Genomic DNA, 15,851 nt, shown 5'->3' with positions numbered 1-15,851 from the left:
CGTCTTGTCTTGCCCACAGGAACATTTTAACAAACCTTGTCTTGTCCATGGAGACTCGTCTGGGGCAGGCGGCTCCTCTTGTTGTGGCCACGGAGGCCATTCCAGCCTGTCTGTTAAGCCCTGGAGGGCTCCTGATACCCCCTGGATTCCCTAAGGAAATTTGGGAGGGGGGGGTAGAGCTCTGGGTAGGGCTCTGGGTAGGGTGGGCGGGCGAAGAATGTGGCCAGGGCCACGAAGACCATCTGCCATGGCCGCCTGAGCTCCCAGCTCCGCCATGGCCGCCTGAGCTCCCAGCTCCGCCATGGCCGCCTGAGCTCCCAGCTCCGCCATGGCCGCCTGAGCTCCCAGCTCCGCCATGGCCGCCTGAGCTCCCAGCCCTGCCATGGCCTCTGTCTGTTACGCTCTGGAGGTCCCCGTCCTGTGTTCCTGTCCATGTCTGTCCTGAGGGGCCTCCAGAGTGCCCACCCCCCCTCCCTGGTGGAACTGTTACTGCGCGGGTCGTGCCTTTCGGGAGGGGGGAGTACTGTCACTTCCTCTGTCGTGTGTGTCATGTGTTCCCGCCTCTTGTGTCCATATTTGGTCTTGTTCCTGTCCTTGTTAAGTGTGATTATTAGTTAAGTCTTGTCCAGCTGTGTTTCGTCTAATTATCAGTAATTGTCATGTGCATTTAGTTCCTGCCTGTTTAGTTAGTTGTCGTCTGGTCTACTCGTTATTCCCCGGTGTTCCTGTGTGTCTCAGCCTTGCCCTGTCCTGATGTCACCATTAAAGACTATTATTTTGAAGTTACTCCTTGTCTGCGTGTTCCTCGTTCCTCCCTGCTGTGTGCACCGTGACAGTATTATTCAAAAGGTCAGTATGGACCTGAGTTTCAGCAGTCTTCTCTAATAGTTTTTGAAAAAATGGTAAGTTAGAAATTGGTTGAAAATTAGCAAAGGCATTAGGGTTAGCACCAGGTGTCTTTAAACTTGGAGTTATTACAGCACTCTTAAGAGGTGAAGGAATAATAACAATGGTAAGAGAAGAATGTACAGTATAATGTCTGTTTTTAGAAAATATAATGAAGGTAAACTGGCTTTAACCAAGTGAAATTGCACAGATTTCTCAGAATAATAGGGATATTATTATCTATTACTGTACCTGTTGGATTCCCTGGGTTGCATATATAAAGTGTGACTGGATTGCAGGTCTTTCTGCCTGTATGAAGTGCCTTGCGAAGCTCCTTCACCTGCAGCGTCCAGCCCTGCTCCTCACACAAATAGTACGGTATGATGGCAGCTTCCAGCTCCTCCAGAGCCAGAGTAAATGAAGTGTATGTGGGTACAGGTATGAGCACACCAGTCTGACATGAGTCCTTGCTATGAATCAGATTAGCTTCAGCATAATCTACTGAGAAAATATTCTCGAATGAAGTGCCACGAAACATGTCCAGCTATACATTTTCAAAGGAAAGCATTAGCCTGTGAAACTTTATGCATTTCTTTCTAAGTTTGAAAAAGAAAGAAAAAGTCAATACATTGTATTTGTTGACTGAACCATGAGAGCGGCCTGTGAGCCAGACCAGATGTTGTCAGGTGAGGAAGGAACTTCTCCATCTCTCCTGGTAATGAATTGAGACACGCAGTGTTTGATTTTGGCGATTCCACTTGAATCTGTATATGGGCCTGAAGAGATTTTCACCACATGAATATCACATACACATGAAAGGATTCAATCCTCCGTGATTCATATATGTTAATGAATATTTGAACGAATGTTAGGGGGTAAAGCATTACAAGTAGCGTGGGTTATGTAATCACAATCCATTTTCAAGCAACTAGTAAAGTAACACATTACTTTTTAATTTACGAGAAAATGTCTTCGATGATCCAATTTCACCATAGTAATGCAAAAATGACTTTAGATAAACCTTATATTCAGTGGATGCACTAAAGTTTTAACATTTGACAGGAGAACATAGAAGTGGTGCAAATGTTAGTTTTCTGATAACTTCAGTGCTTAACATTCACAACTTTCAGATCGAAATGATGATGATTTTATAACATGAAAACATTTTTTTATTTTTTTTATATTTTTACATTGTAAGGTGCTTTAATGTATGAAAACAGTAAGGTATGCCAGTTTAATTACTGCAGGGACAAAAGCTCACCTACGCTTCCACCATCACATGCTCTAAGGAGACTTTCGGCCATTTGTTTAACATCTAATGGCAGACTGTCATCCTTCAAACGGGCTGGATAGAAGCAGGCAGCAAGGACCTGCACATACAAATAATTAGAGATTGAGCAATATTGATTTTTTTTAAAACTAATATTATGCAAATTATTATTATTTTTTTTGTATGTTTATGTGCCCAATAACCAGTATACAGAACCAATATTCATTGTTTTACTTCTGTTTTTGACACAATGATAACAACAGCACTGAACTGAACACAATGTTTTATTTGAATCACATTTAGGCAAGGCAAGGCAAGTTTATTTATATAGCACATTTCATACACAATGGTAATTCAAAGTGCTTTACATAAAAGGAAGTGAAATAGTCATTATTAAAAATAATAAAAATCACCACAATAAAAACAAAGTGATTTAAAAATTGATTTTAAAAGAATTTAAAACATTTAAGAATAGAAAGTGATTATACATAGTGCAATCAGTTCGGACGTAGCACAGTGCTCATTCAACAAATGCACAGCTAAACAGATGAGTTTTGAGTCTGGATTTAAAAGTGGCTAATGTTTTAGCACATCTGATCTCTTCTGGAAGCTGGTTCCAACTGCGGGCAGCATAATAGCTAAAAGCAGACTCCCCTTGTTTTGTGTGAACCCTTGGTATTTCTAACTGACTCGATCCTAATGATCTGAGTGGTCTGTTAGGTTTATATTCAGTGAGCATATCTCCAATGTATTTAGGTCCTAGGCCATTTAGAGATTTATAAATGAGTAAAAGTACTTTAAAATCAATCCTAAATGTAACTGGAAGCCAGTGTAAGGACCTGAGGACTGGTGTAATATGCTCAAATTTTCTGGTTCTAATCAGAATCCTGGCAGCAGCATTCTGGATGAGCTGCAGCTGTCTAATGGTCTTCTTTGGAAGGCCGGTGAGGAGACCATTACAATAATCCACCCTGCTGGTGATAAAGGCATGAACCAGTTTCTCCAAGTCTTGACTGGAAACAAAACATCTAATTCTTGCAATGTTTTTGAGATGATAGTATGCTGATTTAGTTACTGCTTTGACATGACTACTAAAACTAAGGTCTGTCTCCAGAAACACCCCAAGATTTTTGACTTGGTTTTTAGTTGATTGACCCCTAGAGTCAAGGTATGCATTCACCTTGAGAACTTCATCTTTGTTTCCAAATGCAATGACTTCAGTTTTCTCCTTATTTAACTGAAGAAAGTTCTGGGACATCCAACAGTTTATTTCATCAATGCATTGGCAGAGGGAGTCAATGGGGCTGTAGTCATTTGGAGATAAGGCTAGGTAAATCTGCGTATCATCAGCATAGCTGTGATAGGCAATTTGGTTCTTTCTCATTATTTGACTTAGTGGGAGCATATACAGGCTAAACAAGAGCGGTGCAAGAATTGAGCCTTGTGGGACTCCGCATGTCATGGACGTCCACTTAGACTTATGCTCTCCTATACTCACATAATAACCTCTCCTTCTAAGTATGACCTGAACCATTTGAGTACCATCCCAGAAAGCCCGATCCAGTTTTCCAGTCTCTCTAGAAGTATGTTATGATCAACAGTGTCAAACGCAGCACTAAGATCTAGTAGTACCAGAACTGATATTTTGCCTGAATCAGAATTGAAGTGAATATCATTTATTATCTTAATGAGTGCTGTCTCTGTGCTATGATGTGCTCGGAAACCAGATTGAAAATTGTCCAGGTATCCATTTAAGTTTAAGTGGTTGTTCAGCTGATTAAAACTACCTTTTCAATAATCTTACCTATGAACGGAAGATTTGATATTGGTCTATAGTTGTTCAACATTGTGTTATCAAGATTGCGCTTTTTCAGAAGGGGCTTAACAACTGCAGTTTTCAGGAGTTTGGAAAAGTCCCAGAAAGAAGTGAGGCGTTCACCACTTCTAAGAGATCTGCTTCTAAACAGTTAAGCACACTTTTGAAAAAGATGTGGGAAGTGTGTCAAGATAGCAGGTTGATGATTTAAGGTGCTGTACTATTTCTTTCAAAATTTTGCAATCAATTGCTTCAAAAACAGACATAGTCACTTCTTTTTGAAATTGCGGTCGAATCTGTGTGACCTCTGCAAAAGTAGATATGCCAATCTCCTTTCTGATATTATTGATCTTCTCAGAAAAGAAGGAAGCAAACTCATTGCATTTACTGTCGGAGAGCATTTCACTGGGAATCTGACTTGGGGGGTTTGTCAGTCTCTCAACAGTAGCAAAAGAGTGCGAGAGTTGTTTAAGTTACTGTTTATAAGGTTTGAGAAGAAGGTCTGTCTAGCTGTGGCTAGTTCCACATTGAAAGCATGAAGGCTGTCTTTATAGATGCTATAGTGAATTTCAAGTTTTGTCTTCCGCCACATCCGCTCAGCTTTTCTGCATTGTCTTTTCATACTCTGAACTGCTGTTGATTTTCTCCATGGTGATTTTTGTCTGCCATTCTTCTTGCAGACCCTTGTCGGAGCAATATCATCAATAACATTCTTAACTTTTGAGTTAAAAGAATCCAGGAGAAGATCAACAGAGTCTGCAGAAATGCTTGGTGTTAAAGATATAGCCTTCATAAATAGCGCACTAGTTTTCTCATTAATGCATCTCTTTCTGACAGAGACAGATCTAGATTCAGTGGTAACAGAGATCAATATATCAAAGAAAATACAGAAGTGATCAGATAGTGCTACATCCTTAACAACAATGGATGATATTTTTAGACCTTTACTGATGAGTAAATCTAGAGTGTGTCCACGATTGTGTGTGGGTTCATGCACATGCTGGATCAGATCAAAAGTGTTTAAAACAGTAATAATTTATTTTGCAGTTTTGATTTCTGCATTATCTATGTGAATATTAAAATCCCCTGCAATAGTAAAACAGTCAAACTCTGAGGAAATCATTGATAACAGTTCTGTGAACTCTTCAACAAAGGCTGGAGAGTATTTTGGAGGCCTGTAAATAATGATAAACAGAATGCGTGGAGCACCTTTCAGCACAATACCTAGATATTCAAAGGACAAATACTGACCAAATGACACTTGCTTGCATTGATAAACATCTTTAAATAGAGCAGCTACACCTCCACCTCTCCTAACAGTCCTGCAGACACTTGTAAAGTTAAAGTTAGGAGGGGCTGTTTCATTGAGGACTGTTGCACTGCAGCTGTCTTCAAGCCATGTTTCATTTAGAAACATAAAATCCAGGTTGTTTGTGGTTATAAAATCATTGATCAGAAATGATTTATTTTTTAGTGAGCGAATGTTTAAAAATGCTAACTTGATGGAATTACATTTTGTCTCTACAGCAATCTTAGATTGACGCATTACAGGCCGCAGATTAGATGGGTCAGCCGTGACGGCTTGAGAAGGCCTTAGACTTTCTATCACGTGATAAAACAGAAATATAAAAGCTACAGGCACACTGGGTTCCCGCTTGTTCTGTGAACATTTGTGAGTGTTGCTGCTAATATAGCGGGACCCGACACATATCACTGAGAGCTGTTATCAGTTGTTTTGGTTCACCTACAACCCGATGGTGGAGGGTTTTGGCCCTGGCGTTGTGGCAGCGGACGGAGAGCTCTCACAGGAGGAGGAGGAGAGCTGGGCATGAAGTCTTTGGTGGTTGTGGGGCCCGCCGTTTTTTAGTTGATATCTGGGGGCTTGCAGCGAACGAGTGGGAGAGTTTGGTCCCAGCATACACCAGTTCCTCCATTTTCTGTGAGAAGCTTAGAAGTGGAGATTCTGGAGAGAGGATAGTGTGTCTGGCGAGCGGGCTCTGGCTCTGGTGTTTCCGGTGGCTGTGATATGTTGTCCTGGCTTCCCTGGCTGTTTTCCAGATAGTTGTCCTTGGGTGCTGAGTCTTGGAGCTGATGTAGTACGTCACAGTCTGTTTGTGATGAGCTGTGTGGGCAGGGCTCAGCCGGGATAGTCTCTGTGAGGAAAGTTTGTTTTGGCTGCGTGGTGTTATCAGTGTCCTTGTGGGATGTGTCAACCATAAGATGACTCTGAGGCTGACATGAAGTCCTGTGGTCACTCATATTCTGTCCAGGTGTGTGTGTGCCATTGAGGCCGAGTGGATTGGCACACACCACTGAAGGATGACGGAGGGAGAAATAGATATTGTCCTTTAGCACTCTCGCACCAAGTTTGTTTGGGTGGAAGCCGTCCAGTTTAAACAGTTGTCTATGGCCCCAGAAAATATTGAAGTTGTCGATGAAGTTGACTCCTTTTGTACTGCAGGTTCTTTGTAGCCATGTATTCAGCCCAAGCAGCCGTGAAAACATGTTAGTTCCCTTGCTGGGAGTGGTCCACTGATGAACGACTGAACTTCAAGTCTTTGAATTGTTTCAAAGAGTTCACTGAAATCCTTCTTAAGCAGTTCTGACTGCTCTTTCCGAATATCGTTCTTCCCCACATGGATGATGATTCGATTTGCAGTCTTGTGCTTCATCAGAATGTTCAAGTTCCTTGTTCACATCAGAGACGGTTGCTTGAGGAAAGCAGCATGTAGTTGTAGTCCTGCTACTGATGTTTCTGATAATAGAGTCGCCCACTATCAGAGTCCTGGGCTCGGCTGCGCTCTGAGCTGAGTGCCGCTGTCTGCTCGACCTCGGCGCCTGTTAGTAGCGACGTTAGCTGCTGGCTGATTCGATCCATGTTTTGTCACATTTGGGGATTCCTCACCCACATTCATTAATGCTTCAATCGGTTCTCAAGATGTATAGGGGTTGTAAAATGCCAGTGTTTACAAGTCTTGTCATAGCCGTATCTGGGGTAGAGGATGCTACCGCAGCAATACGAGATACTCGTGACAATCTGATGTCTCGAGTGCCTTTGGGTCTCGCTCCCTGTTTGTGCCATCGATTAGTCTGTCGATCAGCTTGTTCTTCTACACTTTGTATAAACTGTTGAGATTCACTAGATTCATAGGACTCACCGGCTGTATGCGCGGGGTCTGTGATGCCGATCTGCTGTGTGTTCCACCTGTTTTGGAGGTCCAGCAAGTAACTTTGTTTCAAGAACCGCAATCCTTTGTAGAAGTCTGTGGCAGTTCATGCAGCAAGTAGATTCCACAAGGGACATTTTCTTTCCCGTCTGTTTGAATGTAGGCAGCTGTGTTTTCCCGTCTCCGGAATGTAAACTGCTGGCAGTGGGAGGCAAAGAGTCTTCCTTTTCTAAAAACTGTGTTGTTTGAGCACTGTGCTGATATGCTGAAGTTAAAATCTTAGAGAAATCTGAGAAAAGTGCATAAATATGGAGCGAAGCGCAGAGCAATAAGCAGGAGCGTCCGAACAGTAGCGAAGCCGGAAGCAGAAAGCATTTATCAATATTGTAATTTCTGCAATGTCAGTCTCTCCTTATTCAAATACAAAATATCTCTTATTTCTTCATCAATAAGTACATGGGTCTGAAAGAGTGCAAGAAATAAATTACTAATACACTAAAGTGTCTTCTTTAGCCCTGTTCTGTCAGCACCGCACTGGCTCCCTATTAAACAATGTATACATTTTAAAATCTTGCTAATTACTTATAAAGCTCTGAATGGTTTTGCTCCTCAGTACTTGAGTGAACTCTTATCGCATTATAGTCCTTCACATCTGCTGCGATCTCAAAACTCCGGCGATTTGATAATATCTAGAATATCAAAATCAACTGCGGGCGGAAGATCCTTTTCCTATTTAGCACCCAAACTCTGGAACAATCTTCCTAGCATTGTTCGGGAGGAAGACACACTCTGTCAGTTTAAATCTAAAAACCCATCTCTCCTGGCTTACACATTACACGTTAAAGGATTGTTAGGCTGCATTAATTAGGTCAACCGGAACTGGGAACACTTTCAACAACACTTGTTACATCGTAAGAAGAATGGCATCTACGCTAATATTAGTCTGTTTCATTCTTATTCTGAGGTCACCGTAGTCACCAGATCCAGACCAGATGGTGGATCAGCACCTAGAGACGACCACAATGGCCCACAATGTCAGTGGAGACCACGACAACTAGATGAGCCCCAGAGACAGATCCCCTGAGAAGACCTCATCAACTGGACAGCCATCGGCACAAATCCTCAGCAAAGGCTAAGAAAACCAGACAAGACTGCTTTGCACTTGCACAGTCTGACTTGTGTTCCAGACTGGAGTTAAACCACATCATGCTGGTTTCATCTGGCCAGAGGAGAGCCTGGTTTCTCCCAAGGTTTTTTTCTCCATTTCTGTCACTGATGGAGTTTTGGTTCCTTGCCACAGTCTCCTTTGGCTTGTTTAGCTGGTGACACTTAATTTATGGGATCATTGTCAGCTTGATTGCACAGATACTATTTGAAGAGAACTGAACTGAGCTGTACTATGACGTAACTGAATCAACGATGAACTGACTTTAACTGAAAAACTGACTTTTTGCTATTGTCCTCTTGCATTATTGACACAGTTTTCCTGTTTAACTCTGTAAAGCTGTTTTGACACAATCTGTATTGTACAAAGCTCTATATAAATAAAGGTGACTTGACTCTTTTAGAGCAAAGCTTTGCTCAAATAAACAAACAGGTAACAAAAAAAGCACATAAAATAATGCTAACACATTAAAACCACCTAAATATAAAAAAAGAAAATGATATTTTGGTCTAATTTACTATACCCAGTTGTATATTTGTATTTATAACATCAGCAGCAACACTATAGTAACAATAGGCTAAATAAATTTACAAAGTCTAATGTTTTCAAATGGAGAACATAAATAAATGACACGAGGGTCTATCCAGTTTGCATAAATCCATCTTTTTTTTTTTAAACTACCGTTTCAAAAGGTTTATGTTTTGCTGAATAGGCTAAAGTGTGAGGACAGCTCCTTAGGAAGATCTGGAAACTTCCTCAGTGGAGTTGGTGTACGGTCAGAGAGATTTCTTTCCAGAGAGCACAAGGTCATGGGCTCTATCCTCTGACTAACCTGTCCTCTTAGACAGAATAAATGCTTTCAAGCCAGTTCCAACCTCTCAGATGACCTGATGACCGCTTGGATCCACAAGGACTTCTTTACAGCTGAGATTGTGTTCATTCATCATGATGCTCACCAAAATTCATTGTGTCCCCTGTACGATAGACCATTTTGTGTTCTGGACGCTTGAGTCAAAACATTCCTGGTTGATATTGGGGGCCGTCCTGAACGAGTTCTTGTTGATCGACTTAAGGTTTTTAGGTTTTTAAGGCTGTTGTCCTGCTTCTCTGTAACTTGTGTTCTTTGAGTGTTTGTCTGAGACTGACATTTATTAGACATTACATCATTATGAGGGTTCCCCATTCCTAGTCGTCAAAACTCAGCAGGAGCAGAAATGAGCAACCTGCTTTACAGACTCCTGCCGCGGGAGTTCACGGCCATTGTTATTGTCGCGGTATACATCCCCCCGTGCGCAAACGCAAAGGACGCGCTCCGCGAGCTGTACAGCGCCATCAGCGAACAACAAACAAATAACCCCGACGGCTTTTTCATCATAGCTGGTGACTTCAACCACGCAAACTTAAAGACAGTTTTGCCAAAGTTCTACCAACATGTGAACTTTGCAACAAGGGGAAATAACACACTGGACTTTGTTTACACAACAGTTAAGAGCGCATACAAAGCTGAACCCCGCCCCCACCTCGGGTACTCGGACCACATCTCTGTTATGCTAATCCCAGCATACAGACCACTTCTGAAACTGGCCAAACCGGTTCACAAACAGATCAAGGTATGGCCAAACAATGCCACCTCAGCACTGCAGGACTGCTTCCAGGACACAGACTGGAACATGTTCAAAGAGGCGGCCACCTACAACAACCACACAGACCTGCAGGAGTACACTGAAACTGTGACTGCTTACATCAAAAAGTGCATAGATGATGTGACAGTCACCAAGACCATCACCACACGCGCCAACCAGAAGCCATGGATGACAGCAGAGGTTCACGGGCTGCTAAAGACCAGAGATGAAGCTTTCAGATCAGGAGATAAAGCAGCCCTCAAAACAGCAAGAGCCTATCTGTCCCGCAGCATCAAAAATGCAAAACGGTCATATGCTCAAAAAATCAACAATCACTTCACAGACAGCAGTGACACACGGAGCCTGTGGCAAGCTATTCAGACCATCACAGACTACAAGCCCCCGCCACAGGCCTGTGATGACGACACATCCCAGATGCACTCAACCACTTTTACTCACGGTTTGAAATGCAGAATGACACACCTGCACAAAAACTGCCCACACCTCCCAATGACCAGGTGCTCTGTCTGTCTCCAGCCGACGTAAGGAAGTCCCTATCTAGGATCAACCCACGCAAGGCTGCGGGTCCCGACAACATACCTGGCCGTGTACTGAAAGACTGTGCTGCACAGCTGACAGATGTCCTAACAGATATCTTCAACACCTCGCTGAGCCAGGCAGTCGTCCCCACATGTCTCAAATCCACAACAATCATACCGGTACCAAAGAAATCACCTGTGTCCTGTCTAAATGACTACCGTCCCATAGCACTGACTCCAATCATAATGAAGTGCTTTGAGAGGTTAGTCATGCACAACATCAAAACCAGCCTCCCCAACACACTCGATCCGCTCCAGTTTGCATACCGTCCGAACCGCTCTACGGACGATGCAATTTCCTCCACTCTCCACCTGGCTCTTACCCACATAGAAAATAAAGACTCCTACGTTAGAATGCTGTTCATTGACTTCAGCTGAGCATTCAACACAATAATCCCACAACAGCTCATAAATAAACTCAACCTGCTGGGCCTTAACAATTCCCTCTGCAATTGGATCCTGGACTTTCTAACCGGAAGACCTCAGTCAGTCGGCCACAACACCTCGAGCACTACCACACTGAAGACAGGTGCCCCACAAGGCTGTGTGCTCAGCCCGCTGCTCTTCACGCTGCTGACCCACGACTGCACTGCCAAGTCCAGCTCCAACCACATCATCAAGTTCGCTGATGACACAACAGTGGTAGGTCTCATCAGCAACAACGATGAAACGCACTACAGAGAGGAAGTGGCACAGCTGGCTGAATGGTGTGGCACTAACAACCTGTCCCTCAATGTGAGTAAGACAAAGGAGGTTGTGATGGACTTCAGGAGAAACTCCGTTGATCACCCCCCACTGACCATCGACAGCTCGACTGTGGAGAGAGTCAGCAGCACTAAATTCCTGGGGGTGCACATCACAGAGGATCTCACCTGGTCCACCAACACCATGTCACTCTCCAAGAAGGCACAGCAGCGCCTACACTTCCTCCGCCGGCTGAAAAGAGCAAGTCTCCCTCCACCCATCCTCACCACTTTCTACAGGGGCACCATTGAGAGTGTGCTGACTAGCTGCATCACTGTCTGGTACGGGAACTGTACTGCAGCAGACCGCAAGACCCTCCAGCGGACAGTGAACACCGCTGCAAGGATCATCGGTGCCCTCTCCCTCCATCCTGGATATTTTCCTCACACGATGCTCCAGCAAAGCCAATAGTATCGTGAAGGACTCCACACCCCTCCCACAGTCTCTTCCAGCTCCTACCATCAGGAAGACGGTGCGGAGCATCAGAGCCCGCTCTGCCAGACTGCTCAACAGCTTTTTCCCCAGGCTGTGAGAGCCCTGAACTCAAATCACCCGCCCCTCTCTGAACCCCCATACAAACCCCCTACCTCCTGTAACATGTAACGTGCAATTCGAAGTGTGCTACACACAGGTGAGTGGGCCTGTACAAACCACCTGTAGTATCACACTCTCCTCCTCTATCCGCACTAGTCACTTTTCACATACACTGCTGTGTGTACACAAATCCCACAAAAAGAACTCAGTAATATATGTATGTTTACATGCTCATGCACTACAAATCATCCTGCACTGTTCCCCAGCCAGCTGCTTGAACTCAATGTTTCTCCTTGCACATGTACAGTATTTATCTGAAGCATTCGTATAGTTTGTATAGTTTGTATTTTTTAGTTTGTATAGGTACTTTTTACAGATAGTATATTTATAGTCAAAATCTATCAGTAGGATAGTTGTGTATAGGTTTATATTGTCTTACTCCATTGTTGTATGCCTGTATTTATGTAGCACCGTGGTCCTGTGAGGCACGACATTTCGTTCCACTGTATGCCCCCGCATGTAGCAGAATGACAATAAAGCTCAACTTGACTTGACTTGACTTGACACACCTGTTTTGCACACGTCACTCAAACACAGATCCAGGAAACAGGAATCATTTCAGGGAAATAGAAACTGAAGTGTAGCTGAGCTGTTGTGTGTTTGTGTCTCTGTATTAGTGCAGGAAAATGGCAGAAGCCAGATTTTCTCAGGATGAGTTCTTGTGTCCGGTGTGTCTGGATCTCCTGAAGGATCCAGTGACCATCCAGTGTGGACACAGTTACTGTAAGAGCTGTATTACAGACTGCTGGGATCAGGAGGATGAGAAGAGAGTCTACAGCTGCCCTCAGTGCAGACAGACCTTCAGTCCAAGACCTGCTTTATTTAAGAACGTGGTGTTTGCTGAAATGCTGGAGAAACTGAAGAAGACTAAACTTCAAAGTGTGGTTCCTGCTGGAGCTGGAGATGTTCAGTGTGACGTCTGTACTGGAAGAAAACACAAAGCTGTCAAGTCCTGTCTGGTGTGTCTGAACTCTTACTGTCAGAATCATTTTGAGCGTCATGAGGAGTTTCACCCTGGTAAACGACACAAAGTGATTGATGCCACTGGACGACTGCAGGAGATGATCTGCCAGAAACACGACAAGCTTCTTGAGGTTTTCTGTCGCACTGATCAGAAATGTATTTGCTTGCTGTGTTTGGTGGATGAACATAAAAACCACGACACTGTATCAGCTGCAGCACAGAGGACAGAGAAAGAGGTGAGGACTGAAGAGAAACGAAATTATGCTTATTTATTTTTATTTTATAGTTGTATTCCTCAAGAGATAATAAAGAGGTAAAAATATTATTTGTTCTTTTTTTTTTTAACAATATAGTTATTAATTTTTTCAGTTTGCAGATTACACAGTAAGTAACAATCATGTAAACACAGCAAACATTTTACACCCTATTCTCCTTCCCATCACCCCATCCCGACACAAAAGAATACAAAGAAAAATTAAATAAAAAATAAAAAAATTAAAATTAAATTTTAAAGATACCTAAATCAAGTTATTAATCGTGTTTCCCAAGTCTGTAAATAAGATATTGATATTACCCTACTCCCTCAGAGCTTGTTGTAGCAGGCTTTCAACATTAAGATTGTGCTTTAAGAAATTAGTAAAAGGTCTCCAGAAATCTTCAAAAATGTTTTGTTTCGTTCTGACAATATACGTGATCTTTTCCATTGACATGTTTGACACCATTTCTTTGATCCACTTTCCAAATCTTGACTCATTGATATTTTTCCAATTAAGGGCAATTATTCGTTTAGCTTGTTAAATACACATTTCAATTAATCTGACCTCTTTGCTTTGTAAGAGAGGGTTGATAGGATATATACCCAGAATAAAAAGCTTAGGATCCAGTGGTAATTACTTTGACAGAATTTGGTCAATCAAATTAATTATACCTTTTTTTTTATTATTATTATTGAGCAGAATGAAACATATCTTAACAACAACTTGATGTAATGACCTACACAAAAGCTGGTAGCAGTGACAAATATATACACAAATACAGGAAAAGAAAAAGAGAGGGGGAAAAAAAACAAACAAACAAACAAAGGAACAAATAACAAGCACATATGCTATAGATGTATGGATGCGATCATTTAAACAGGTACAGAAGTAAGTGAATAGTTTCATGAATTGTAATAGTAATTAATAATATTATTAATCAAATTCCCTTGTGTTATTTTGGCGAAAGATGAAATTTACAGTATATTATACCTTGCCAAAAAGGCTTCACTTTCTCGCATTCCCATATACAGTGGCACAGTGTACCACTTGCCTCATTGCACTTTATACAGGTATCAGGAATATTATCATTGAACTTGTGCAACATAACAGGAGTTACAGTCATGGTCAGAATGATCGGCACCCTTGGTAAATATGATGAAAGAAGGCTGTGAAAATTAATCTGCATTGTTAATCCTTTTGATCTTTTATTTAAAAAAAATCACAAAAATATAACCTTTCATTGGAGAATAAGAATTTCAAATGGGAGGAAATATCATTATGAAATAAATGTTTTTATCTAAAACACAATGGCCACAATTAACGGCACCCTTTTATTCAATACTTTTTGAAACCTCCATTTGCCAGTTTAACAGCTCTAAATGTTCTCCTATAATGCCTGATGAGGTTAGAGACACCTGACAAGAGATCATAGACCATTCCTTCATCCAGAATCACTCCAGACCCTTTAGATTCACAGCTCCATGTTGCTGCTTCTTCTCTTCAGGTCACTCATGTTCTACAGGGTTCAGGTCAGAGGACTGGAATGGCCAGCAGAAGCTTGGTTTTGTGCTCAGTGACTCATTTTTGTGTTGTTTTTGAGGTTTTTGTTTGGATTATTGTGCGGTTGGAAGATCCAAACATGGCCCATTATAAGATTTCTAACAGAGTCAGTCACTTATTGATTTTTTTATCTGTTGGTATTTGATAGAAAGTATCTAAACAAGATGTCCAGGACCTCCAGCAGAAATATAGGCCCACAACATCTAAAATACAGCAGTAAATTTAATTGTACACATGGGGTACTTTTTTATCCCTGTGTTCACCAAACCTATCTTGAGTGTTTGCTGCTAAAAAGCTCATTTTTTAGTTTCATCTGACCATAGAAGCCAGTCCCATTTGAAGTTCCAGTCGTGTCTGATAACTGAATATGCTGGAGTTTGTTTTTGAATGAGCGAGGAGAATTTTTCTTGAAACCCTCCCAAACAACATGTGCTGATGTAGGTGCTGTTTGACAATTTTTTTAAAGGTTTTCTGACCCCAAAACCCAACCTCCCTGTAGTGCTCAAAATTGTAAATATGAATGGGAATATACTTCAGAGATATTTTACTCATAAGAATTTCTAGGGGTACCAATAATTGTGTCCAACGTGTATTTGAGAAAAACATTTATTTCATAATGAGATTTTCCCCCATTTTCAATTGTTTTAGTTCAATGAAAGGTTAGATTTTTGTGATTTAAAAAAAATACAATACAAGATCAAAAGGATTAATAATGCAGGTTTATTTTCACAGCCTTCTTTGATCATATTTACCAAGGGTGACAATCTTTTTGGCTATGACTGTACATACCTCTAATGACTGAAAACAGTGCAGTCTTTTCAAATGCCTCCTTCTGCAGCGAACAAATTCATGTTGAATTTGGACATGAGGGAATTTTTTTAAACCCTAAAATATAATACAGATTGAGGTGGTTAACAATTGTGGACAAAGGTTGACATTTAAAAATGACCAGTAAAGGAATTCGTTTTTAAATTTCTGATTTGCATTGTAACTTGTCAATTGAGTATTGACACCACAATGTTTGATTGATGTGACATGTTTCGAAGGCTTACCTGTTCAGCATCCTTCTGGCACTGTCTTTGAGGTTCCTTCCTTCAGTTCTGCACAACTTTGACACCTGCTGTTTATTATTCACGCAACAATACATATTACTGTTACAGATTTTATTCATTGCTATGTAGATGATAAGTTTAACATCTAATTTAAATT

At 41.7% G+C, this 15,851-nt stretch overlaps 1 protein-coding gene across 3 annotated transcripts in view; it reads left to right on the top strand.

Moving 5' to 3' along the window:
• Positions 1-15,851, top strand: part of LOC131521018 (tripartite motif-containing protein 16-like) — a 38,056-nt gene that overhangs the window by 9,378 nt on the left and 12,827 nt on the right. For all 3 annotated transcript variants that reach the window (XM_058745649.1, XM_058745642.1, XM_058745650.1), the window contains one exon: positions 12,480-13,061. In XM_058745649.1, the coding sequence (XP_058601632.1) occupies positions 12,489-13,061 (573 nt within the window). In that variant the 5' untranslated portion in view covers positions 12,480-12,488. The remainder of the gene's footprint in view (positions 1-12,479; positions 13,062-15,851) is intronic.

The sequence above is a fragment of the Onychostoma macrolepis genome, chromosome 02, assembly GCF_012432095.1.
Source record: "Onychostoma macrolepis isolate SWU-2019 chromosome 02, ASM1243209v1, whole genome shotgun sequence".
Lineage (NCBI taxonomy): Eukaryota > Metazoa > Chordata > Actinopteri > Cypriniformes > Cyprinidae > Onychostoma > Onychostoma macrolepis.
The sequence above is the reverse complement of the archived record's forward strand: the minus strand, read 5'-3'. Positions and strand labels throughout refer to the sequence as shown.